Here is a 27,912-nt window from a genome sequence, read left to right as displayed (position 1 = left end):
GGAATAAAAGATAAAAAGCATTTCTATCATTTGCAATTAAATTATTTTGGCAATGTATTATTTGTTATTAAAATAAAGACTGCATACAAGCACAATTTAGCCTCTTTCAAAATCATTTTTAAATTGCATAATGAATTAAGCCACAAGATAACAATTATCACAAAACATTTCAACCAGAGGCACTAACAATTACAGCTACATCAACAACCTTATTCACAACCCTAATATTTTTCTATAAACAGCACACGGGGTGATAAAATGACTACTGCAGGAGCTTTATGTGGCTGCGGGGTTCTGAATACTTGAGGAAAGAAACCTACATGGCTGCCTTGCATCTGTCACTCACAGATTTATAGTCTCTCACTTCCTACAATCAGTAAATCATTAGTTGAGGTGTATAAGCGTAACATAGTAGTAACAAAGGTTGAAAAAAAGACACACAAACATTAAGTTCAACCTTTTATGTCTATGGAAAACCTGCCTGCTGGTTGATCCAGAGAATAACCAAAAACCCTTTTGAAGCCAGATGTATATTAAATCACAGTCAGTGTCACACAAGATTATTATTATTAATATTATTATTCTTTATTTATATAGAACAAACGTATTCTACAGAGCTAATGATTATACATCATTCACATCAGTGGTGCTTACATTGATACACAGTAGGGCTAATTTTATCAGGAGCCAATTAACCTGGCTGTATGTTTGACATTTACCTACCGTAACTAAGATATAATTAATTCTTATTGGTGCCTCCTCCCTCCAATTCTGTATAAAAATATCTTGAAAATGTGGGCTGAGAAGTTATTTTATATTTGTTTTCTCTGTTGTTCTTTGCCTTTTAACATGTATTTAGATAGCGGAAACATATTTCACAGCACTGTTCAATAAATGGGTTTACACACTGAACAAACAGAATTACATACAAAGCAACCAATAACCAATACAAGCGGTGAAGAGGGACCTACCCAAAATATTTTTAATATTACTTTAGGCGATATAAATTCTAAGGGGCACATTTACTAAAATTTGTTTTTTCTTGCCTTGAAAGTCATATTAACTTGACATGGTATAAATGGAATTAAACTTGACCATTGCTTTATTTATAAAATGTTATGATAATGCTTGAACCATTGACCAAAAACTTAGAGTTTACATTCAAAAATCACAAATTTTGAGTTTAAAGCATTGTTAAGATTTGAAAAATTTGAGTTTAAACTGACATTCGTTTTTATGAATCCTATTTATTTTTCCCAAACAGGAATTGCTCCAGCAGCCATTTTAGAAGCATTGGCACTATTGGAAAACAATAATGTGTCTAAGTTTCACTTTAAAGTGGGTGAAACTAAAAACAGTGAGGGGAATAAGTTCCCCTTGAACTGGGTGAAACTAAAAACAATGAGGGGATTCATTTATCCTTGAAAATGTGTCATGAACAGGCTGTCACTGACTATTCTATCCCTCTACTATTCTAAGCATCGATAGGACTCCATATCAAACCTGTTAAATTTTTATTTTAGAAAAAAAGCTAAAAATTAATAAATAACAAATTATGGGAGTTATTTTCGAAAAGCTTGAATGTTTCTGGGAATGATAATGAAAAAAATGAATTCTGGTGAAAACCCACTAAAATCTCGAAATTATCTAGAAGTAAGAAAAAATCCAACTTTATCTCATAATTGCTTAGTAAATGTGCCCCTACATGTATTCTCACATTTAGATAAATAGCTGGAGCTACTAACTTCCTGTTTCCTGTAGAAAGCTAAGCTACAAGGAGATTGGAGCATACATGCAAGAGCTTTGAAAATGCACAAACAACAGGAAGAGGGATTTTATGTAGGTATTTATAAATAAAACAATAAAAATAATGAACTTTATCCAGGATAAATGTGTTATTGGTGGGGGATAGAGTGGTATATTTTACATAAAAATGTTTAGTGTTACTGGTCCTTTCATTAAAGCAATAGGCAAAAAGTATGTTCAACACAAGGCCTATATGTTAACCTCATGTTGAAAAGGGGTGTATACTGTAACTTTAAATCAGCCACAACTAAAAGCAGCAATATAGTAAATGTCAAATATATAGGCAGGTTAATTGGCTTCTGATAAAACTGGCCCTACTGTGTATCAAAGTGACAGCGACCTTAGATTGTAAGCTCCACTGATGTGAATGATGTACAGTATATCTCTGTAAAAGCTCTGCAGAATAAGTTGGCTCTATATAAAGAATAATATTAATAATAATAAAAAATAATAATCTTGTGGAACATTGGCTGTGACCCTGAATATACAGCATCTGACCATAAAGATGGCCATAAATAAAGGCAGGTTACTAAAAATGAAATAGAAAAGGTCCCATGAGCACCGGAATGATTCCTGTAATAAAGAATAAAAAATAATAATAATAGCAAATGCACTGCTTTTTTAAATATTACATATTGTTGTCAGGCTAAAGTAAAATATTTTAATTCTAATGATATGGTTAAGTAAAAGTTACTGAACAGTTTGAGAAAAAAGTTACAAATATGATCATTTCTTAAAGTAACTTTTTTCATTAAATAATCAGTCCTCTTTCCTTTGAAACTAAACCATAGTTGTGTTTTCAATTACATTTTTTCCACTGAAAGTCCTGTGTTTTTCTAAAAGTCAAAATAAAACGTATGCCAAAAGCTTCCCTGATGAAATGGCTACAAAAAAAATGAAAAACAATATTTTTCTGTACTAACTAAACCTTTGTCAAAGCATGGCATTTTGTAAGTGAGGGTGCGGCACACCGGGGCTCGTGCAGAGGGTCATAAAATCATATTTCCAAATGAACCCAAAGCACTAAGATGGGAGATGAGAGAACACGCTGACCATCCTGGCACAGTGACTATTTTTGTGTTAACACTGCACTGCGTATATAACAGTTGGCACAAAATGCCTCTCTAGCCAGATGGCTGATTTAGATGAGGCTGAATGAGAATACAGACCATTCTATCCTCTTCTATCAAAATAATTCTCTGTTAAAGCAAACGCATGTATAGAATTATTTACTTAGTTATACCCATATATCACCTTTACAATAATATTGTTACAAACACGAGGGCTCATTTATATTCTAAAGTGCAGTTGCGGTCCCCACGCTGTTCCCACAGCCAGTTGTGTGTAAAAACACTTCTGTTTAAAGGAAAACATGTGTTTTTTTAAACACATCAGTTAATAGAGCTTCTCCAGCAGAATCCTGCATTAAAATCTGCTTTTTTAAAGCACAAACAGATTTTATTTTATATTTAACTTTAAAATTTCACATGGGGCTAGCCTTGTTCTGAATTTTCCAGGGTGCCACAGCCATGTGACCTGTGTTCTGATAAACTTCAGTCACACTTTACTGCTGTGCTGCAAGTTAGAGTGATATCACCCCCCCCACCTTTCCCCCCTGCAGCCAATCAGCAGAACAATGGGAAGGTAGCAAGATAGTAGCTCCCTGACACCTGTACTCCTAAGATTGATAGATATAAGAATAGCACTCAATAGCACGGATGCACCAAGTTCGGGATTCAGCCAAGATTCCGCCCTTTTCAGCTCCTAGCCAAACCGAATCCAAATCCTTAAAATTACTTGACTTATTGTCCCATAAACGCGGAAGTTGAAAAATGTTTGCTCTTTAACCCATAGATACCCTAATTTACATGTTCATGTAAATTTACATATAAATTAAGATTTGGATTTGGTTCGGTATATGGCCAGATCTTTTATTTGGACAGATTAAGGGTTCGGCCACATCCAAAAATAGTGGATTTTGTGCATTCCTATAGCAAGAAATTCAAGTCCTCCAGTTACATGGGAGAAGGAGGAAACAATAGGTTATCTGAAAGCAGTTCTAATGTGTAGCGCTGGCTCCTTCTGAAAGCTCAGAATGCACTGATATATGGCTGCCTACACACCTAGGGGCTGATTTACTAACCCACGAATGGGTCGAAATGAGTCCGATTGCGTTTTTTTCGTAAAGATCGGTATTTTGCGATTTTTTCGTATTTTTTGCGATTTTTTCGGCGTCTTTACGAATTTTTCGTTACCAATACGATTTTTGCGTAAAAACGCGAGTTTTTCGTAGCCATTACGAAAGTTGCGTAAAATCTTGCGATTTTTCGTAGCGTTAAAACTTGCGCAAAAAGTTGCGCTTTTTTCGTAGCGTTAAAACTTACGCGAAACTTCGCACCTTTTAAGTTTTAACGCTACGAAAAAGGCGCAACTTTTCGCGTAAGTTTTAACGCTACGGAAAAATCGCAAGATTTTACGCAACTTTCGTAAAGGCTACGAAAAACTCGCGTTTTTACGCAAAAATCGTATTGGTAACGAAAAAATCGTAAAGACGCCGAAAAAATCGCAAAACATACGAAAAAGTCGCAAAATGTTCGTTTTCAAGTCGGAACTTTTCCAATTCGGGTCGGATTCGTGGGTTAGTAAATCAGCCCCCTATTCTACAACCAAAAAAATATACATTTGTATACTGAATAAATTTGTATGAATAAAGTTTAAATGGTAGAGTGAATTATTTGCTATGTAAAAAGTGTAATTTAGAAATAAAAAGTATACCATAGAAATCATGACAGAATCCCTTTATGGTACTTGCTTCAAAATGCATTCTTTGCACTTATATACATTACATTACATTAACATTTATTTATAAAGCGCCAACATATTCCGCAGCGAGAGTTGTGTTCAGTCCTTCCTGCCTTCTTTTCGCTGCTGCGCATATTGACATGGGGGAACCCTGGTGCTACCACATCACCTGAGCAAGTGGTTGCTCTAGGGTTCCCTCAGTGCCCTGTGTCAGTTTCACAAAAGAATAGGGCACACATTGCAAATGCTCCCAACCAGTGCCAGGCCAAGCCGACCGGGGGCCCTAGGCAATCTGGTTGGCTTGGCTCGCCCCAACCAGCCAACCCCCCACTCATCCTCCTCATGTGTGCATGCGCCCATGCGCACAATGCATGCACACAAGGTAGCGGGGTTGCTGGGGCCTGTGTATCTAGTCCCAATTTGCAGTTATTTCATGTTGAGCCCTATCCTTCATTTTGACACAGTGCAATTAAACTTTTGCAGGAAATGCCTTCTCATCTGGGAGGTCAATGACTCCTTTTTGTTTAGAAAACATTGGTACCCTGCCAAGCTGACTAATCATAATGCAACACTACACAGGGTACAAACAATTCAGTGACCAGGAGGAACTCAACAACTGTTTATCGTTGAAACAAATTGTGATCTCCTGTCTGCAACAAACCGGCCAAGCTACCTGACCAATTAGATTACAACGTATTCAGCAATTACTCAGCAGCACGTTGAAAGAAAACACAAAACATGTTGTTTTCAAAGAAATTGAGCTTCAATTTGAGAGCTGTTTACACTAAAATCACAGGCCTGCCCACCTGACCAAGGAAATTGCGGCATTTCATAGTATGGAAGGACTCATTTGTAGCAAAGCAATTATAGCAAAGAAAAGATATGTAATTGGGGTTTTCAAAAGTGATGAAGTGAAGTGAACTACAAATCTTTATACCCTAAAAATCAATGGCCTATCATGTGACCTATAACATGCAACATGCTTTACTAATCAGCAGCACATTGAGGCAAAGGACAAAATATGTACCCCCAAAATACAGGCCTCTGCCATTTCATAGTACAGGTATAGGACCCATTATCCAGAATGCTTGGGACCAAGGGTATTCCGGATAAGGGGTCTTTCCGTAATTTGGATCTCAGCACCTTAAGTCTACTAAAAAATCAATAAAACATTAATTAAACTCAATAGGATTGTTTTGCATCCAATAAGGATTATTTATATCTTAGTTGGGATCAATTCCAAGGCACTGTTTTATTTCTACATAGAAAAAGGAAATCAGTTTTACAATTCTGAATTATTTGATTATAATGGAGTCTATGGGAGACGGGCTTTCCGTAATTCGGAGCTTTCTGGATAATGGGTTTCCAGATAAGGGGTCCGATACCTGTATCTGAAAACTACTAAGCAGCACATTGTAACAAAGAAGAAAACATATACCTAGGGGTTTTCAAGGGTAGTCTATTTGCATGGCAATTCTGGACAAAGAGACACCTACTTAACTGACCAATAAGATTGCAGCATTCAGAGAACTACTCAGCAGTGCATTTAGGGAAAACATTACATGTACCACAGTTTAGTGTGTATAGAATAATAGGGCACAGTATAAACAGAACTATATTGCATTCAGTTGTACAACCTAACCTTATTTTGGGTTGGCCCCAGGGATTTACATTCAGAAAAGCAATAGTGGGTGCAAAATGTGAATTGCTAAACTGGGCAAAGATCTGGTCATTCTGAAACCAAACTGATATCAGTACATGTATGGCCTGCTTAATTGGCAGGGAGAAAGGCTCCACTCCACTGGATTGGATGGTTTTATGAATACATTATTATAAGGTGTGGTCATGGACAATTTCTCTCATTCTGTTACAACTACCTCTTCACATATACAGTAACTGCATTTTATTTGCTTCATTTCTTGATTACCATCAAACCCTCTGTTTTTAGGCCCCCTTTCTCTGCTCTATTATCATTTAATCCCTATTCTGCATTTTGTATAAAGAAAGGCACCCTTATTGTTTTAGTGTCCAAAATAATCTTCCCCTTGTTTATAATAAAGAAAAACCAACTGAACGTGAATTTCTTAGAGAATTGTTACATTCATTTCACAGGCACTATATACTTATTTATTTCGGCCAGTATTATAATCTGAAAGGGTTTTGATGAACATCAGACTACAGTATGTAATTATTTGTATTCACCAGTATACAATGCTAGAATGATTGTTTCAGCTTGCAGCTGCTTGTGAAATTGATGCCATCATTCTATAAATAATTTTAAAAGTCGAGTAAAATCTCTGTCCACAACTGATAAAATCATTTATATTGTAGAAAGCCAGTTAGTAAACATATAAATCATGAGCAGCCTAAATTTAGAATTAAGAGAGAGAGGCTATTCACTTTGTGTAACCTGTTGGGAGAGGAGTGTTCTTTATATGCATGAATTCTAAAACACATTTAAGAAGGTTTTGTTAATCCACTAAGGCAGGTTGCCAGGATTTCAATGACATTATGTCCCGGAACGTTCTCTGAAATCACAGGAATGCTGTTTCTATTAACAGTCTCAGCAGTATCCAATAAAAAAGCACTTAAACACATACCTAGTCATATAATACAGAGCACGGAGAGCTTGTTATTGTGCTGGAAGTCCATGGAGAGGTTAGTCATGCAATATTTCCTTCTGGAGCTCTGGGCACTCACTGTTACACAAACTCAGCAGTTGGGCAAGGATATTCAGGTTAACCCCACATGGTCACATTTCCTCTCTTTTCCTATATTCTGCTTAGCAAGAAAGGCAGATTCCATATTTAAAATATACCAGAGTATTCAAAAGCATGAAGAAAATAAGACTCAGCACATCCCTGATAAATGAAGGGCAGCTTACACTATATAAATGGGCCTGCCCTCAGTAAGTCGTTATAATTAATTCATGGCTTTTAAAGGAAAACAAAACCCCCAGAATTAATAGTTAACCAACAGGTAGTTTAGATCAAGTGACCTATTAAAGAATCTCCCCAAACTGAAATATATATATATATATATATATATATATATATATATATATATATAAATCTTGCCCTTTTACATCTTTTCCCTTGAGCCACCATTTTGTACTGGTCTGTGTGCTCCCTTAGAGATCACCTGAAAGGAAATAATGCAGCTCTAACTATAACAGGAAGTAGTGTTGGAGTAAAAGACAGAACTTTGTCCATTAATTGGCTGATGGGACCTAACGTGTATGTGTCTGTAACACTTGTTTGGCTATGATTTGGCAAAACCCAGGCTAGGGATAGGTATAGAGCATGGGTTACATTCAACCTTAATGCACAGGAGTGGGCCTCCGCTATATGGGAGGTATTGATGGAGCTGAGGGTATAGTTGAACTACAACTAGGTAGAGCTTGTGTGGTGCAGATGGAATAATGGACGCCAGAAAGGTTCTTGCTCAAGAACTATAGTACAATTTATTGGACAAAGGCACAGCTTAATAGTGCAGCAGGGTATACTCACAGACACAGCAGTATATGATGTCACAGATAGTACAGCAGATGTGACACTTTAGGCACAGAATAACCCCTTTGGAGATTGCACAGAGGATTAGCTGAATTCAGGAATGGATGCCCTTTATCTGGAATGGATCCCTCCGGCCGACTATTGATCAGGGTGAGAAACTGCCTGAATACTACGTCTTAACCGCGGTCCTGCAGAAATGGCACACCAAGCCTGGGTAGACTAAACCCTTTGTTACAACTCCTGGTCGGGGCTATGACTGCCCTTACTAGATAATCTGACTACTCTCACCTCTCCTAGAGGGTGCTATAATAAAACTGTCTGTGCTGGCTTTACCTCGTTCACGGGGCCCTGTCCCCGACTTATCACTAGGGTAGGTGGTCCCCTAGGGTACAAATGGCTTCTGGGCCTATGTTCTGGTCCAGGCTCAGTTGGGATCTGTCCAGAACACAGCATGCAGCCAAAAGAGGAAGCCACTTCCTTGTGCAAGACACTATATAGTCTGCCAAGGGGAGTGGTCAACCTGGCTAAACCTATAGAGGGCAGCCTAATAACAGTAACCTGATATCAGAGGGCTCTGCCCTATAACAATACAGATTAGATAAAGATAAGGGATAACACCATAGGGAGCTTAACCCTATGGGTCCCTACATTCACCCGGGGGAAAATTCCATTCCGACCCGGCAATGGTAAATAACAATAAGTACCTCTTTCAAGCAATAACAGTAGTGCATTGATTTAGTGCAAAAATACAGTACCCTTACATCCGTTTCTGATACCCTCTCCTGAGGAATATCCGGTACAATAGATAGCTGTAAAAATGAAAATTTTAAGGCACAGAAAATTTTAACTGTTTCGTTACTAGTTACGTTTCTGTAAACCATATACAATACATGAGTGTCACTATGGATCACTCAGGCACTTACTTATAAAGATCCATGAAATACCTTCTGGCTCTGCAACAGAGGTATAACAGGCACAATACTTATAAATCTTGAGTCACCTTCCTGCCCCTAAACAGGGGTGCTCAGGCACACACTTAGGTATCCTGGATATACCACCTGTAACCTGCAACAGGGGCATGACAGATACACTTACACATGAGGACGATCCTGCCTTCACTCAGGGGTCCCCAGGCTCATGCTTGGCTGTAAAGAAATTGTTATTGGGCACAATTTAAACTGTAATACATCCCCACCCATCAACTTTATTAAGTCCAGGCCTTCCACCCAACCCCAGTGTTCATGGATGTCTCGACATGCACTTCGTGGTGTGGATCAGGCAATGAAGTAGAAGTTGTAGTGGGATGGGGCGCAGCAGTCTTTGTTTGTTCACCCAACTTTTTACAAACTTTACAGTCTCTGCTGAAGGAATATGGAGAGTTCCAAACTTAAAATAACAAATCCACCACTGTGGATAAACTGAAGATGGGGTCACACCCTATATGCAGCAGTACCGGCAGTCCTTAGGAGTGTGCCCAATGAAAACGGTGGGTATTTTGCCCTTAACTTTTAGGGAATTAACATTACCCACCTCCCACCCGGGGGAAAATCCCATCTGGTGATAGGGAATTACCTGAACCGGCATGGGGTTTTCAGTGCATGTTTCTCTCATACTTGGCCTTTGTTACCTCGTAAGAGACGTAGTATGCAGGGTGCGGCTTGTCGATACGGCCTCCACTGGGGAGGTCTGAACTGAGGGAAAAGTTTCGCTCCTCCTGGTGCTTACCACAGGATTTTACCCCGTGCTTGAGGATGGTCCTCCCGAACCACCACTCTTGGGCAATATCGTACAGGTAGTCGACATCTCTGTGGCGCTTCTCCCGGTCTTTCTTAAAGATTCCTCCCAAACCGATCTTTTCCCTGCGGATAAGTTCACCATAGATCCACTCATCCACATGTTTGGCAATTTCGTCAAATACCCACTCAGGGGCATAGGGCATATAGAATCCCCATTTCTCAAACACTCGGGTGTTAATGAGCCTTTGAACTCTGGATACAGCACGGTACCGCTCTGGGTCAGCTCTCCCCGGTGCCACCCAGCAAAAAGTGTCCTTGTTCACCGCGTGTGGTGGCGGTGGAGTACTAGGCCACTCTGGCGGGAAACAGAAAGTGGGGTCTGTAGGTGGAGTGACAGGTACCACCGGTTCAAATCGGTGCTCCCCTTCAGGCAGCGTGCATTTTGGTAGAGGGCCCATGTCCATCAGGCCCCAGTTAGGTTTTGGGTACCTGCGCCGGGCAACGGATTTCAGCAGCATCCCACTCCCTGTGGATGAAGTGGAGCTTTTCTCTCCTTGATTCTCTGATTTAATCCTTCCTCTGCCTCTTGCCATTTTCAACAGCAGCTCTACATTCTCATCATCAGTAGACGGCACATCAGAAGTCTTTCCTGCCACTACCGGTTGGATGGTCATGGCTACAACAGCTGCGCACAGGTCCTCACTGCTGGAGGATTTTGAGGGAGACAACAGTAAGTCTCTTGATGATTCCGCAGGGCCCTGTTGGATAGGCTCCTGCTCTGCCTTTTCTGGCATGGGGGTGGCGGGCCTAGACTGGCTTGATGTTGCGCTGCCTGTCTGCTCCCCAGCCACTCCCTGTGGACAGATTAGTGGCTCAGCCCAGCATCTAGTCTTGCAGAATGGGCATCTAGGCTCCAGGTCTCTCCAGGCCTGGGAAATTTCAGTGTAGCAGCAGCCACAGAAAGCCTCTATCCACTTCGACCCATCTTCCTCATACCTCTCCCCAAATGTGCCCAACCACGCATAGCGGTGTGGGGGCTGTGGCTCAGGATTACTCTCCGGGGCTTCCGGGGTAAGCTGGCGGGGGGTAGTACTGGCGTCAGCCATTTTACTCTAGTATGCGCTGACTCTGAGGAATTGGTAAGTTAAAGTCCCGTACTAATTACCCGCTTCGGGTTTCAAGTAAGCGGTCACTATAGGAGTAGTCCGCAGCCGCGGTTGGTACTCACTGTTCAGGTCTCGGGTTTGCACTAGGCCGCAGCCGCAGGTCCCAGGTGCACACACCCTGAAGGTCTTGGCACAGTCGCAGCCTTTCCGCCGCCGCAGGAAAGGTACGGTATGCTGAGGTAGGTTTGATATAGTAGTGGTGGTGTTCCGGTCAGCTATCCCAGGTCGCAGCCGCAGACTCTGGTTGGATCCGACACCACTCGCCAGTCGCCGCTTGGTCCCTCTGCAGCCGCAGTGTGGATAGGCGATGCTGGTTTTATTTAGATTTGACAACTGTAATAGTAGCAGCCGCTAACAGTTTTACAGTTTGTGGGCACAGGAGCTCTGAGGCATGCGTCTCACTCGGTCATGTGCGAGTCACAAAATGGCCGCCGTGACGTCAGCTCCTGCCCCCTCCCCGGTGAAATCTCGTCAACAACTTGATTCACGCGGGATTTCAGAGCAAAAGAGCGCCAAAACTAGTAATGGTGATTGACAATGGCGCTGGCCAATGGGAATACTCGGGGGAACCTTTCAAGCCCGAACCCACGGCCAATTATAGATTAGAGATTACGATCAGGACTGCAGGCGCCTTTGTCTATAGCGATCAGCAGTGCCTGTCAGCAAAATTTTAAAGACACACACACAGCAGCTCAGTCCCTCAAGGCTATGGCTCCGGGTTAAATAAATTGAATATATCAATATAAAAGCACGTTGGGCGCCAAAATGTAACACTTGTTTGGCTATGATTTGGCAAAACCCAGGCTAGGGATAGGTATAGAGCATGGGTTACATTCAACCTTAATGCACAGGAGTGGGCCTCCGCTATATGGGAGGTATTGATGGAGCTGAGGGTATAGTTGAACTACAACTAGGTAGAGCTTGTGTGGTGCAGATGGAATAATGGACGCCAGAAAGGTTCTTGCTCAAGAACTATAGTACAATTTATTGGACAAAGGCACAGCTTAATAGTGCAGCAGGGTATACTCACAGACACAGCAGTATATGATGTCACAGATAGTACAGCAGATGTGACACTTTAGGCACAGAATAACCCCTTTGGAGATTGCACAGAGGATTAGCTGAATTCAGGAATGGATGCCCTTTATCTGGAATGGATCCCTCCGGCCGACTATTGATCAGGGTGAGAAACTGCCTGAATACTACGTCTTAACCGCGGTCCTGCAGAAATGGCACACCAAGCCTGGGTAGACTAAACCCTTTGTTACAACTCCTGGTCGGGGCTATGACTGCCCTTACTAGATAATCTGACTACTCTCACCTCTCCTAGAGGGTGCTATAATAAAACTGTCTGTGCTGGCTTTACCTCGTTCACGGGGCCCTGTCCCCGACTTATCACTAGGGTAGGTGGTCCCCTAGGGTACAAATGGCTTCTGGGCCTATGTTCTGGTCCAGGCTCAGTTGGGATCTGTCCAGAACACAGCATGCAGCCAAAAGAGGAAGCCACTTCCTTGTGCAAGACACTATATAGTCTGCCAAGGGGAGTGGTCAACCTGGCTAAACCTATAGAGGGCAGCCTAATAACAGTAACCTGATATCAGAGGGCTCTGCCCTATAACAATACAGATTAGATAAAGATAAGGGATAACACCATAGGGAGCTTAACCCTATGGGTCCCTACATGTCCAAACATGTTTAACATGTTTAGACTTAGAGGTTACTTTGAATGAACTGAATTAACAGTTTTTATGTATTAAGCTGTAAATCTGCCCCTGAATTTAATGTCTTTCAAAGTAGTTAACCAGTTAGCCAGCAGGCTCTATTTTTGGCTTGCCAAAAATATACGCCATACGCATGGTGTGGCATTAGCCTAAGGGACAGGGGCCTCCTTCCTTGTCACATTCAACACCTGGATCCTGTTCTCGAATGTAACGCTATATTAATTATTGGTTTAAATGGTTGTTTCATGCTGAACTGTTAATAAATTGTAACAAGTATCCAGCGCTCTGTATATTAGTATGCTATAAAAACATGCATACACTTTTTTAATGCACAATAAAAATTATGGGAATAATTTCTGTGTTAATAAAAATTTATTAGCATATATTTCAAACCAATTACTGAATATAAGCATACAGTAGCTAAAACTAACAATTAAATGAACAGTTTTCTCTCCCCCAAACATAAAAAATAATACATTTCTAAAATGTGACTAATAATAAATGTGAAGCAGGCTTTTTGTCTTGCACCTACACAAAAGGATTTTTTTTGGTTTTTGATGATGAATTCCTATACAGGTATGGGACCTGTTATCCAGAATGCTTAGGACCTAAGGTTTTCCGGATAAGGGATCTTTCAGTAATTTGGATCTCCATAACTTAAAACTACTAATAAATCATTTAAATACTGAATAAAACCAATAGGATTATTTTGCCTCCAATAAGGATTAATTATATCTGTTGGGATCAAGTACAGGTACTGTTTTATTATTACAGAGAAAAAGGAAATCATTTCCATGGAGTTTATGGAAGATGGCCTTTCCATAACTCTCAAAGTTATTATCATTGTTCTACTCAGGCCAACATTTTTAGAGAAAATACCTATAAAGGCCAAATGTAAAGGAAACAGGATGCTCAGTCCACAGCAATATACTGTAGTCCCCCCCCCAAAAAATTTCACTGGATCATGCAACATGGCCAGCGGCTCAACTGATAGGTATTTTCTCTAAAAATGTTGGCCTGAGTAGAACAATGATAATAACTTTGAAAGTTGGAGGTATAGGAATTCATCCTCAAAACCAAAAAAAAAACCTTTTGTGTAGATGAAATCAGATCCTCCCATGAGAATCCTGTCTGCCTGGTTAAACATGACTCTCTTATTGATCGTATGAACATATGAAAAAACACTGCTTGAACACCAAATTGTGGTATATCTGCCGTTCTGATGTTTGAATATAGTTTATATTGACAAGCAAAACTTGCACAGTAGCAATGAGTAAAACTGCCCCTTTTGCTGGAAGATAGGCAGGATGCCAAAATTCAGCATTGGACATTTTTTCTATGCGTTTTTTCACATTGTAGTCAATGGGTGTATTTTCCCAGCCCAAAAATTACATTCTTTTCTATTAATACTAATTTTTTTTTTTTGGCAAACAAAAAAAAATATCCTCATAATGATGGAGTTAAATAAAACACATGGCAAAATTCTGGTGTAGATTCACAAAAATGTTCACCTTTATAAAAATGCAACTCCATGTATGCGCCTAAAAAAAAAAATCATGTATCCTATTGCGCAGTAAATTTAATATGTTTGAAAACAATGAGATAACTGACACAGTGCTATAATAGATTATTCCCAGTGAAGAATCCTTTCGTATCTGTAATTAAGCTTGGAATACCTACTTGAGAAAGCAATTGGGTGCAAAGGAGGTTTAACTAAAAGATTACATCCACTTTAATTACAAATTTTCAACCAAGCATTATTTGTTTATGCCTGTCTCTGATTCTGATGCTTTAAACCAGGGATCCCCAACCTTTTTAACTCGTGAGCCACACATTTAGATGTAAAAATGTTGGGGAGCCACACAAGCAAGAAAAAAATTCTTTATGGATGGCTGTGATTGGCTATTTGGTAGCCCCTCTGTCCATTGCTGGCCTTTAGGAGGCTCTGCTTCGAGTATAACTTCCAAAACTTGTCTCCAAGCCACAAATTTAAAATTGTGCTCCTACTTTGAGGCCACTGAGAGCAACATTAAAGGGGGCGGTGAGCGACATGTTTCTCAGAAGCCATTGGTTGGAGGTCACTGCTTTAAACAATATAGTAAATGTCAGTTGTCCTTCAGGCTAGTTTTGATACATTGTCTTTGGAGTCAGAACTGGGAGTTCTAGAAAGTTCATAGAAAGGGACAGACAGATTTTGCTTTAAATTGCAATTACATTTATCAAACAAAGTTAAAACCATTAAATATGCTCAACGAATGTATATTGGAGAGTTGCTTATTTATTATATTGTCTTTCATTATGCAAAAACAGTTTTTGGGTAGACTTCCCCTCTACAGGAAATACAATCACAATTATCTTTCATAGCATTCAAGTCATACACATCTGGTGTTTGTCTGTCCTACATATAATTATTATCCATTTACAGATGTTGAACATTAATGTTCAGTTTCAGTGTCTTTAAAAGCATCACTGGCTACTAATTGGCAGAATGAATATTTACCAGTTTATAGTGTAAAATGAAAATTAAGTAGAACAATACTTCAATAAATCTGATTTATTTGCAGGCTTAACTACTGGATTTAGAAAATTTGTTAGGTATTAAGAGGGTAAAGTCAGTTAGCATGAACTCTGTCAATACCCATTCAATATTGTGCATAAAACTCAGGATACTTTGCCTGAGGGCTGCATGAGACTGCAACCTATTAAAATGAAATAGGACCTATTTAGTTGAGAAAATCCCCTGAGTAAAGTCTAACCTAAAAAAATGATGTTTTTTTGCTAATGATTGTCTAACAATAGTGCCCAGAATTGGGCCCACAGGGACACGCAGTTGCCCAACAATTTTATAAGTGCATCCATAAAAGGACTGCTTGCAGAATAAATGTATTTGTAGCCTTTCCTTCTATATTAGCTCTTTATAAAAGTGGGTTTATTAAAATGTATTAGACAGGCCTACATACATTTATATACACACAAACACAAATAGATGGATTTACATAAGTTAGTTTGATTTGATAGATCATTATGGCATATTAGAAATAAAATAAATCTGTTTCAGAAACAACCTTGACTTGGGATATTTAATACAGTACTTCTGGGCATTCTCAATTATTTTTACCCATTATAAGCAACTGACTGGTGTTATAGAAAAAGATTAATATTGTAAAGGCGAGAGCTCCATATTTACAACTACAGATGTGCAAATATTAACAATGCTTATAGTGTATTATTACCCACCATCAATTAATTTCAAATACATTGGGTACAAAGCCATAGATATGCCAATGTGGTTTGAAATAAATGACTGGTATAAGCTGTTACATTTATGTCATTGGAATAGCAGTGAACAGCTTTCTTCAGGTATTTATTTCCTTAGTCTAAGGATTAGATTTTAACCATATCAACTAAATTTATAACATCCAGCAGTAAAATTTATTAGAATGGAGAATCAATAAATTGCACTTTGCCTTTTGTAGCCTAAGGACTTTCAAACACCTTGTTCTGTTTGCATTTGAGTGATGCTTCCATGTTCCAACCAGCTCTAATTGTATAGTATGAGCCGGTTACTACACATATAAATAGATGAACGATACAATTTGCTCATTATGCAAAAGAGTGAATGTTAGGATCACGTAAATTGAAGCTAACGGCTTCTTTTAATTTTAAATGGTAAATGTAATCAATTCGACTTCTAGGCACATAATTTGTTTAGATATGGATTCCAAAGAAAAGCAGAAAAAGATCTCTCGAGAGGAGAAGATTATGGGTATGTTTGATTGATTGCCGCTTGAAATATGTTTTCCTAATTAGGAGCGAGCTTTAACTGAGCAGGATTTCACCAAGTATGTGACTCAGTCTTCAAGTTCTCCTGCAAAGGTCACGGATCTGAAAATTACTATAATTAATGATGCCAGGAAAACATTTTTTTTTTACGAGCCTAACTGAGATATATAATAGTTTAGGAGCATATTTAAGGCAACTCTTGAACTTATTTATTACTTTCTGTGTTACTGTATACACAGTGGCTTTAAATGATATGGGCCAGCTCAGCTTAAAACATTTTATTCATAAGTTATTGCAAGTTGGTCGTACACTCGTTTCTTATTATAATTTTGCCACTGGGGCACTGTTTTGTTAAAAATTTGTGAGAAATGTTGTTTTCATTAGAAAAAGAAAATAATTGCAGAACCTACACAATAATGATGGATTTTCTTAACTGCTGCAACTATGTCAGCGCTGTCCAACTGGCGACCCGCAGCCCCCCTCTGTGTGGCCCCCCCACCTGTCTGGCTGCTGAGACTGCTAACCTTTGTGTAGGATTTAAATGGTATCAATACTGAGATTAACTGGCCCCCTGCATTATTGCATTATTTATACCTCAGATTCAGGCTGTAATTCTCCTGTATTGTTTAAACATGTAATCCCCTGTACTGTTCACACCTTTTAGTCAATGCATTGTTTACCTCCTGCATTGTTCACACCTCAGGCTCAGACTTTATATTCTGAGCCTGAGGTGTGAACAATGCAGGAGGTAAACAATGCATTGACTAAAAGGTGTGAACAGTACAGGGGATTACATGTTTAAACAATACAGGAGAATTACAGCCTGAATCTGAGGTATAAATAATGCAATAATGCAGGGGGCCAGTTAATGGGCCAGCACATTATTCACCTGTTCACACCTCAGACTGTAGGAGCAGTGCCATCATTATGTCACTGTATGTATTGCCTGCCCTATGCATATGGCATACACAGCCAGGGTAGGGCAGGCAGAGTATGGCACACACCAGCAGCATAGGACAGGCAGCATAGGGCAGGCAGAATATGGCACACACTGGCAGCATAGAGCAGGCAAAATATGGCACACACAGGCAGCATAGAGCAGGCAGAGTATGGTACACACCAGCAGCATAGGGCAGGTAGAGTATGGCACACACAGGCAGCATAGGGCAGATAGAGTATGGCACACACAGGGAAGGTAGGGTAGGCAGAGTATGGCATGAAGCTCCTCCTCTTCCTTTGAATAGGAAGCCTTCTGCTGCTAATGGAATCAATCAGGCATGCACAGTAGACAGCTCTTCCTTCTAAAAGAAGGAGGAAGGCTCAGTATACTATTTTGCTCAACAAGATAAAAAAGATTTGGAATTAGGTGGCCGGTCCCATGTAAGTAAGTATAAAGTTAGTGGTTGCATTTAAAATTCACCAATGATACATGATAAACTTTGCAAGGATTGTCATTAGGTGAATACATTTAATGACAAAAAGGAGTCTATCAAAAAGACCTCAGGGGTAAATAAGGACACTAAATATGCCCAGACAATCTCAAAGTAAATCTTTAAGGTTATAAATCTGTTTGGCAAATGAGTCAGTTCTGTGTCATTGCCCTTAAGCAACACAGACACAAAGGAAGTAAAATAAAAATGAATCTACCATATTTTTCCTTTAATTAACCACAACAAATATCCATGTTTAAGAAAAGCCTAATTAAGTCCTGCAGTCATGAATTTTGGATATTTCTCAATAACATCTGTGTTGCTACAAATAAGGATTTAGTACAATCGGTGCCTAAATATGTATTCTTTTTCCCAAAAAAGTCCCCATTGCCAGCTCAAATTGTCAGAGTTTTGTGCAAGTATATTATAAGCAATGTGCAGTGCTTTAGTAAGCCCCGTGTGGTTTTTAGAAAGGGACACCACACTCTAATCAACAGGATGTGTCCACAAGAGACGGAGCAGCCATGTTTATTGTCAGAAGTACAAGAATGGGTGGATGCAGACTGGTATTTTTTATGTTTAGTAAAATAAATCTTCAACTTACATGATGAATTTGGGTATATGAGTATATGCTTTTATCTAACTGGTATTAAGAAATATGAGCTGCATGGTCATTTGTAGAGCTATACGTAGTTTTACATAATACATTTGCTTTCCTTTGTTTTTACTTGTGTAGTTCCTAGAAAAAGATATTCCTACATCCTTGGATATACAGTAGATAAGTTACTCATAGCTTACACTGATGTTTCAATTTATATGTGTGTGTTACTAAATGTAAATAGATTTCTAAGGTGTGATAAATAAAAAATGATCTACATTATGAGAAGGGCACACTAAAAAAGGAAAAAGTCAACTTATAATGATTTCATATGAGTGGCCATAAGCAAACTAAGAAACACGGGGCAAGTCTAGCTGTCCTATCAAGATAATGATGGCGTCACTAGCAATAAGAACTGCAGTGAGCAGAACTGTAGCAGATTTTGCACCTTATATTATATAGCCACCATAAGTGTATTTTCATAATCAGTCATTGCTTAGCCTTTTTAAAATGACTAATTTAACATACACTGATGGATGTATAAATGTATTGTGTATATTATACATCTGTTCTTATCAAGTTGCTTGTAAAATTGCTGTGCATCCACTAGCAGGAAACTTCTATATGGACAATGGATATTCCCACCACAGACGAGCTACAAGAATTGGAAAGCTGAAGGGAAACACTTGATGCAATGTATTGACATAGTTGACCAAGCTAACCCATATAGCACCTTAGTACACAAACCCCTTAATACCAATCAATGGTATAATCAACAGGATATAACAAATGCTTAATGCTTCAGAATTCATCAGGAAAATAATTTACTTTCACTGCAATGAAGGTGAAGAAAAGCAAATTCACCTAAAAGCTGTTGTGTCTGTGGATAAAGGAGACCTAAACTCTTTTTGCTCAACAATACTCATTATATATATTATAAGCATTATATATAAGCATTAACACACAATTTTCCTTTCTAGCACCAAGAATGTCCTCCTTCCCCATATGTAATTACATTGTAATATAATGACACAGATCTCTGTATGTAAGATAACAGTAATATGACTGAAAGCATTCTCATTCTTGCATTCTCTTGCATCTGTAATTAACATTTTGGTCAGCAGAAATCTTGTTATGTTTTTGGCCAATTTTAGATTTTTTTTTTTTTTGTTCTTACCAAACCTCCAATTCTAAGCAGACATTAAAAAGTTGACTGTACTATATCTCCCTTATACGTTGTATTTAGCATTTTAGAAGCTTACAATTTCTAAAGCAATTACAGATCTGCCTTGTTAAAAGTCATTAGGAACATCACTTAGACTAGTTAAACACAGAGTCTGGGGAAAAAAATATATCCTTTTATTTCTAGTAGACATAATCCTTGCTGACATTTCTTGAAACAATCCTGAAAGATGTGTTACTAAGCACATATTATCTCAATTATGAACTCTTCACCAAACATCCTTAAGTTCAGGTTCACTGCAGAACGGCAGAGCTACATTTCTGAATAATGTTATAAGGATTCATTTTCAGGATACCGTAACTATGGTAACAAGAAACAAATGTAATACCATAAGGGTCACATCTTTGCTCCACTTAAAACCAAAGACAAAGCAGGCATAGAAGGTAGATAAAGAGGCAGAAGCCCCTTCCATGCACACAGATCCCGTAGCTAGTAGCTAGCAGTTATCACTCATTTAAGTGAGCGGCACACATTAGTTGTTACACTATACTACAGTGAGCTGGAATTGAGCTGGATGATATTTATTGGGTTTAGGTCATATAACCTAAGAGCAAATAGTGAAAAGTACACAAGATTAACATTTTTAGGTGCCTGGACCAACAGAAAGTATCTGTAGCAAAATCAAGAGAATTAAACACACCACCCCCACTTGATGCTTGTTTTAAACTTATTTGTTTTTGTATGTTATGTATATATTATGCATTTCCCAATCTGCAAGAGTACAAGAACCACATGTATTTGGCTTCTATGCCGTTGTAAGCTGGTGCTACTTGTCACTGGTCTCACTCCACATATGAGATGCTAACTTCATTCAAAAGTTCAAGCATCAGCTTTTAATAGTACTCTCTATACTTGGAATTGTAATAGTACTCTCCTTGTGTACCACCTTTGTCATTACAGAAACATACATGCAAAGAGATAAACAATATAGTGATGTTTATCCCAGAAGCGAATTTGCATTGCAGAAGTAGAAGGCATTATGTCATAACTCCATTTTACTGCTGTTTTTGTCATAAACCACAGCCTCATTTTAGGAAGTTAACAAGCCTTTGTTTGCCAGCAAGAGCATATTGCACACTGCATTTTAATTTATTTTCCCATATGCAACTGAATCCCATACTGTGCCAGCTTCAGAAAAGTTCATTAGTCAGAGAAAATACAAATGCAAGTCTGACTAATTTAGTATAGGAACAAACAGAAGAATATGAAATCTAAACCCTTTAATGTGACAAATAAAAGAACAACATTATTAAAACCCAAGCAAAACAACTAAATAGATTAATAAAAATAGGGGTGGTTCTTATTTAACACTGGGATCCCATAAAACATTTCTTTAAATCAGAAAGACAAGAACGCAGTTTAGCAAGGTGAACATAATTATGTGTTTTGCTGTTAATGGGAGCTCTGTAGCAGTATTTCCTGTGATTTATGCACTTACAGTATGCTCAATGCATTTAAGAATATTTAGATGTGAACATAGCTATTTGACACAGCTGTGTGACTGATTTCCATGGCTAAGTCAAAGAATGATAATTTACTACTCTAGGGTGCAGTTTATTTTCTACAATGATAGGGAGGGACCTTCCAAGCTTTACCATGCTTTAAAACCCAATTTCTGGATTTTAAGAGAAAGATCATGTTTAACCTAGAGATTTTCTGAATACTGAGAAAAACATGAGAAGAATACATCAGTGTAAACAGGCAGGGTGTTTTAGAGAATACATTTTATTTTGAACACACACTGGAAGGCTGATCTTTCCAAAGTTTTGAAGTTTGTTGGGTATCCATTAAAATGACAACTTCTAAATGCAAAGTGTTCCCTCTGTTTGCATTTAGAAGTTGGTATAAGTGGAATGTGGATCCATTTCACAGGGGTTCATGCACTGAGTCTGGAAAGGCTGTACCCCGATTACCAATACATTGTTATTAAAATGAAAACAATTGAACACTGAATATGATGAAAATGAGACATTCACCTGGAATGTCAATTTTGTGGTTCTAGTTTATGGTTCTCTTTGCTTTGTTTTGCAGCCATGTCCATGTAGCGTCACACATACAAATAAAAATTAATATACCCCCCCCCCCCCCAAGTCAGTTCGAACACAAAAGAAAATGTACTTTGCAGGTCAGTTATAACTCAGTACTTGCTTTATTCGTTTATCAGAGATTTTATTTTTGTTGGTTTAGAGAGTATCTATGAAGATGGAAAGTTTTAGGTCAGATATGGCAAGTTCCAGAGAAAATGAATGCCATGAAAATAGAGCTCATGTATTTGGGCCCAAGAGCCCCACTAACAATAACTGGTGCATGTAATACATAATCTTATCTTTTCTGCTACTCTCATATTGCCCATTGTCAATATTTATTGCCAATATTTCTATATAATCATCTTTCCTGAGGCTTGACTAGGGCCCCCCAGCAGCTGAATTACTTTTTAGGGACCAGTAATTGAACCTCTAGTTAAATCATTTAACTTTTCTTAAAACATTTGAGCGAATGGAGAAGTCAATATCCCACCAAAATATCTCTTGTTTATGATATATTTTAAGAAAATGTTTAAAGCTTATCTTGGCCAAAAAAACAACTATTTTTTCTGCCGGCTGATGTTTATACTTGGAAACTCAAGTAATTTAGGGTGTCATAATATGGACCTCAGCAATTTTAAGTGTGAATGGCATTATTTATTCAAAAACTATAGTATTAAAAATACTAATAGAACAACATTCACGTTCTCTAAAGATTTTAGGTCTCAGACTTTCCAGATGAAGAAAAGTGTTTAGGATAGGTTCTCATAAAATGCTGCTGTTGTTTCACTTTGCATAATTTGCATTTGAATACATGAACCTCTTACAATCAGGACTTCACTAAAGTAGCAGAGAGGCGTCTTGGGAACATCCTAAGGTTACAAAACAGTCACCAGTTAGCATAATGATCTGCGTCTGCTTCACTAAGTGCAAGAACATTAACATATAAAACAAATCAGACTACCAACACTGAATCGATATAAATAGGCCACAAGGATGGTTGGAATAACATCTATGTCAACTGAAAATACTTCTACAATGGGATGCAAGTAAGTGGTCGCAGATAATGTCTTTCAAGGTTAACAAGTACTGAACAAGCTTCTAAGCATTTGTGTAGTAATTCCTATCAGGTCTACCAAATACTCTGCTTAAAAACAAACGACTGAAAAATCACATGAAGAGATTCTTGTTAGCAGACACAAGTGCCGCGTTTATGTTGCTACATCTAGAGCCGATTTTAACAAGAACTAATTTTTTAGCTCTCTCTAGAGTTAACAACTCAAAGCACGCTCTGAATGCTAGTTAATGCTATTTGAAATACAGTATTCCACTTGGATTACGGCTTAGGACACAGCTGTTATTAGTTGCGCCAATGTTCATCTTGCTACCTTATTTATAGAGACAGTGATGGCAATTAACAAAAAGCCTTGTGCTGCTGTTGCTTGTTTACTTTACAAAAAGAATGTAAAACACTAAATAATTTCTATTTTAGCTAAAATTATGATGCCAGAGATCACCATTGTCATCTGATAATAGCTATTCTATTGCTTTTCTGATATTTCATGTGGAAAATTTATCATAAGCCATTATGAGAAAGTTGATCATGCTAGGAGAAATCGGATATGGCTGTAACATATGATAATACCCCAGCACAAAGTATAGATACAGAATGTGATAGAGAACCTATAGAGCACTGAAAGCACCCAGAAATGCATCGAGGAACATATTACAGAAGTTCTGCATATTTATGTTTATAAAATAATATTTAGAGTGTGTGTTTGACTGCATTACATTCATTACACAATGTAAATGCTTTCTCTACTTTAAAATTAAATTCCCAATTTTAATCCTAAACAGCAGTTGTTTTCATAGCATCCCTGAAACTCAAGCCTTGTAATTTTAATGAAACCACACTATTACAATCTTTCCTTTTTTACCGTTACTATTTCTTTAGTCCTTCTTAGGGAGAACCATGATTATCAAAATGCCCATCATCACTATTAAAGGAGAAAGAAAGGTAAAAACTAAGTAAGCTTTATCAGAAAGGTAAATACAGCCATAAGCACTCACAGAAATGCTGCACTGAGTTCTCTGTCAGAAGATTTGTCGTGTCTGGTTTCCTTTGCCAGAGACACGCAGCTCTCTGCTCTCTCCCCTCTCCTGCTCCCCCCTCCCTCAAGAACTCACTCCCTCCCCTAAGGAATGTGGATCTGAGCCAATCAGCAGGAAGCTTCCTCATAGTCTTACTAACTGAGCATGTACACCGGTCTTGCTCTTGGTGCAGGAGTGAGGCATTATGGGAACTTTCTTTACACAGCTCAGCGTTTTTTTCTTCCTGTTTGGCTTCTGATCATCTGAACAGGTGAAATATGGGGAGAGTTAAGGGCCTTCAGACAACTGGAGGTATGCCTGCAGCTTGAGATTAACTCTTTATTAGCCTTTCCTTCTCCTTTAACCTCTTCTATTCTAATAGGCAGGTAATTCAGAACAAATGTCCCCCATTTAAGTAGTCTAGAAGAGCATTTGAATCATTGCAGGATACCTGTAGAAGTGCAGTCAAACCCCATGTCCCATTTTGACTTTGCATGTCTCTTACCAAGTGTTATAGCCATGACATGCACAAACAAAACAGCAAAACCTTCTATTAACAGCAGAGCAGTCTACACAAAACAGGTCTGGATGTTTCAGGGTGCAATAAATATAAATCACTTTTTACTTTATTCTTGTTGAGTGCCAAGCTCTTCTTTTCTGCTGCCACGCTTCAGTGGATTACTTATGTTCAAGAGTTGTGCAAAACATATAATTTATTTTAAACCAGCATTGACGCCATTATTTGGCAAAAAAAATATTTTACACATTTTTAGAAATATGTAGAAAGTGTAGCACAGTTATGCATTTAGAGCATGAGCTATTGCCTTTGGGCTTGGTTACATTATTTCGTTTCTCAGCATCAATTATTTCAATTAATCAATTTATTTAAAATTCAGTGATTCTTTTTTTGTTTGCAGTTATGAATACATTTGTATTTGGGCCTCATATATAAAATGGATTAGCCTACCTTTCCAATGTTTAAAGACCTTGCAGTTTTGGTTTCTATTCATTGCTATATAAACTGAAAGAACCTTTGGGGATTTGTTTTACTTTGCGTAGCAATTTGCTTTTCAGATTCTATTTTAGCCCACTTGATTGTTCTTTTTTCAGTTTATATTACATTTCTCATACTTAATGAATGCTATCTCTCTCCCCTATGATTTCAGTAATCTCAAAGCCAGAATTTTCTTTGTTATTTCTGTCCTACCATTTTACTGGATTTGTTTTATTCTGTTAAACTTGTAACATACAGCTAAATGTATTTATTTAAAAGTGTTTTAGACACTGACCCTTTATTTGATTTAGTCCTTTTAAGAGAAATCTAAGTAATAATCTACAGAATGCTCTGTATAATATTTGTAAGAGGCTTTATTTTTGACTTTGTAAAATACAAGCCCTTAGTATACCCCATATAAAAATGTTTATAAAAGCCAAGCGTAAGAATGAATTCTATTAAGAGTAAACAAGTACACTGATAAGAACCCACTGACAATTTATAGAACTGAAAATGTTCCATAAAGTCTGCCCTTTACAAATTATTATAACATTGAATGCAAAACTGATTATTTAATGTCAACCTCTTTAACATTTTTACCACTTTGGTTGAGAAAATAGGAGCAGGTAGTACCCACGTGCATATAATATTGATTCAAAAATAACAGAACTTTTGACAAAATGAAAATGATATGACTTACGATTTTTGTGGAGCAGATTTTGCTGTGGTTTTGTTAGTGGCATCACATCTCTCTAACAAAAGAAAAACAAAAGCACATTGTTTAACCAAGGGGCCTCAAGGTAGCATATCAAATGAATATAGTTAGTAATAATATTTCAAATATTTCGAAAATAAACTCAAATACTCTATGGGCCTGACTTATCAATAGTGATGAGCAAGTATTTCGGCAGGCATGGATTCGCAGCAAATTTCTGCATTTCGTCATTGGCGTCATTTCGTCATTGTTTTGCAAAACTTCTGTGAAAATTCAGTGCGCATCAAAAAAAGTTGTGGTTGCATCAAAATAGGCATGGTAGCGGCAAAATAGGGGCATCAAATTGGGCACAGCTACTGCAAAATGGCCATGGTAACAACAAAAAAAGTTGTTTTCCCATAATAAATTGTGACAAAATCACAAGCTTTTTACCACAACAAAATTTTTGCCAACAAAAACCAAACCTAAAAAATCAAGCAATATTAGATGCCCCTCTAGATATCTATGTATAATACTTCATTAGTCTATGTTATGTAATTTGTAGAATATATCTGTATATTTTTTCAAAAGACATTTTTTTCTATAATAGGTGTTCATTTGGATCATTAGAGAATAAGTTATACACTTATTACAGTGATAAAAACATAATAAAAAAAGCTCATCCCATAGTAAACTGCAATGCAAGGCAGCACAATATGATTAAGTATGGGAAAACACATACTTTGTACATTGTATCCTGAGGTCAGATGTTGAGACTCCTATAAAAAAAAAGGACAGATAAATCAAACAAGTAATCCAAATATCAGTTAGTTTTAAAGATTTCAGTCACATTGCTCAAGAGATGTGTATTATCTCCCTCTATCAATCACATTTTAATCTTATCTAACATTCAGAAGCCAAGAGTCAGGATAAATGCAGAGGATAAATAGCCATAAGGCAGGATCATTCATAAGGCCATAAAATACATAACATTTTGTCTTGTTGGTGTGAAATAGCAGTACTATTATTGTATTGCAGTTAACCCACATTAACAATTTCCTGTAAATGCTATAATTTGTTGGGATTCCTTTACCCAGCTTCCTTAATACCATGGCACTATGGGCAACAATGAGGGTGGCATCTATGTTTCTAAATGTACTGCTATTAACCTGTTGTTTTGTTTCTCTCCATTCTAATGTTAGAAAATATTAGACTATCACTTGGTCTAACACTATTTGGCAAATGTTTAATTTTAGTAGAGTTTTTTACAAATGGTGGGCAGATTGAAAAATGTTTCAAAATCGCAAGTAGCACTTTCCACATTGCCCGCCATGATTGTCCACAGACGCCGGCCTATGCATTCCAAAATGGAGTGCAAAAACAAGAGCTTTACTAATGAATATTGCACAACTTGCCTTTGACAGCATTGTATTTATGAGGAGCAGGCTGGGGTATGCACATAGATATCCTTTTTTCAGTCTGTGTACCTGCCCCTTACATGCATGTCATTCAGACACCAAAGTTAGGGAGCACTAGTAAGTACATGGTGCTTAAAAGCCCTGCAATATGTAAGAGGTTATTAAAAAGGTTTCCCCCACTAGCAATCAGTGCAGATCCTCTGCCGCTCAACGCTTACTACTTTAGCGTCAGAGTAGGTTAAGCAGAGCCCAATTTCCCCTTTAAAAAATGGAAATTTGGCTTTTTGCCTCCCTTGGTAACTAGCCACTCCTTGCCACATGGCAGAAGCAGCCCCGACAGCGATGCACTCTGCACTTTGTGCACAAGTGTTGGGTAACTGAGCCACATCTCCTCCCCAAAAATAAATATTGTGGCATTTTTTATTTGACCCTGATGGCGACATTAATAGAATGTGCACCATGCATGGTGCTACTGACACCAAGGTAATGGCAAACCAGGATAAAAATGATATGGAAAAGGATATTATCTTTCTTGTCTTTTGGCTGCTCCCACCTGCTTTCTGGACATGATAATTACTTAAAGGACAAGGAAAGGCTAAGGCACTTGGGGGTGCCAAAATGTTAGGCACTCCCTAGTGACTTAAATCGCTTACCTTCTACCCCGGGCTGGTGCCCCTGTTAGGAGAAAACAGCAGCAGCCCGGGGTACCTGTAGCGCTTCCTCCTTCCTACTTCGCTTTTGGAAGGACTAAGGACAGGCGCATGCGCAATAGAGTGAAAAGCCGACTTCTCTGTTAAGGTTCGGCTTTTCACTCTACTGCGCATGCGCCTGTCCAATAGGAATGGTGCAAATGCTTAATGTAGTTAATTTATTTTGCCATAGCAATAGTTAATG

General features: G+C 38.2%; 1 protein-coding gene across 1 annotated transcript in view; it reads right to left on the bottom strand.

Annotated features, from left to right (window-relative positions):
* aff2 (AF4/FMR2 family member 2) overlaps window positions 1–27,912 on the bottom strand; it is a 332,688-nt gene that overhangs the window by 86,483 nt on the left and 218,293 nt on the right. Inside the window, exons 6-7 of the mRNA XM_002934547.5 lie at window positions 26,343–26,379; window positions 25,607–25,658 (exon numbers count right to left, since the gene is read on the bottom strand). Coding sequence (XP_002934593.2) covers window positions 25,607–25,658; window positions 26,343–26,379 — 89 coding nt within the window. The remainder of the gene's footprint in view (window positions 1–25,606; window positions 25,659–26,342; window positions 26,380–27,912) is intronic.

Source organism: Xenopus tropicalis, chromosome 8 (genome assembly GCF_000004195.4).
Source record: "Xenopus tropicalis strain Nigerian chromosome 8, UCB_Xtro_10.0, whole genome shotgun sequence".
NCBI lineage: Eukaryota > Metazoa > Chordata > Amphibia > Anura > Pipidae > Xenopus > Xenopus tropicalis.
Note: the sequence above shows the minus strand (reverse complement) of the source record. Positions and strands in the feature narration are given on the sequence as shown.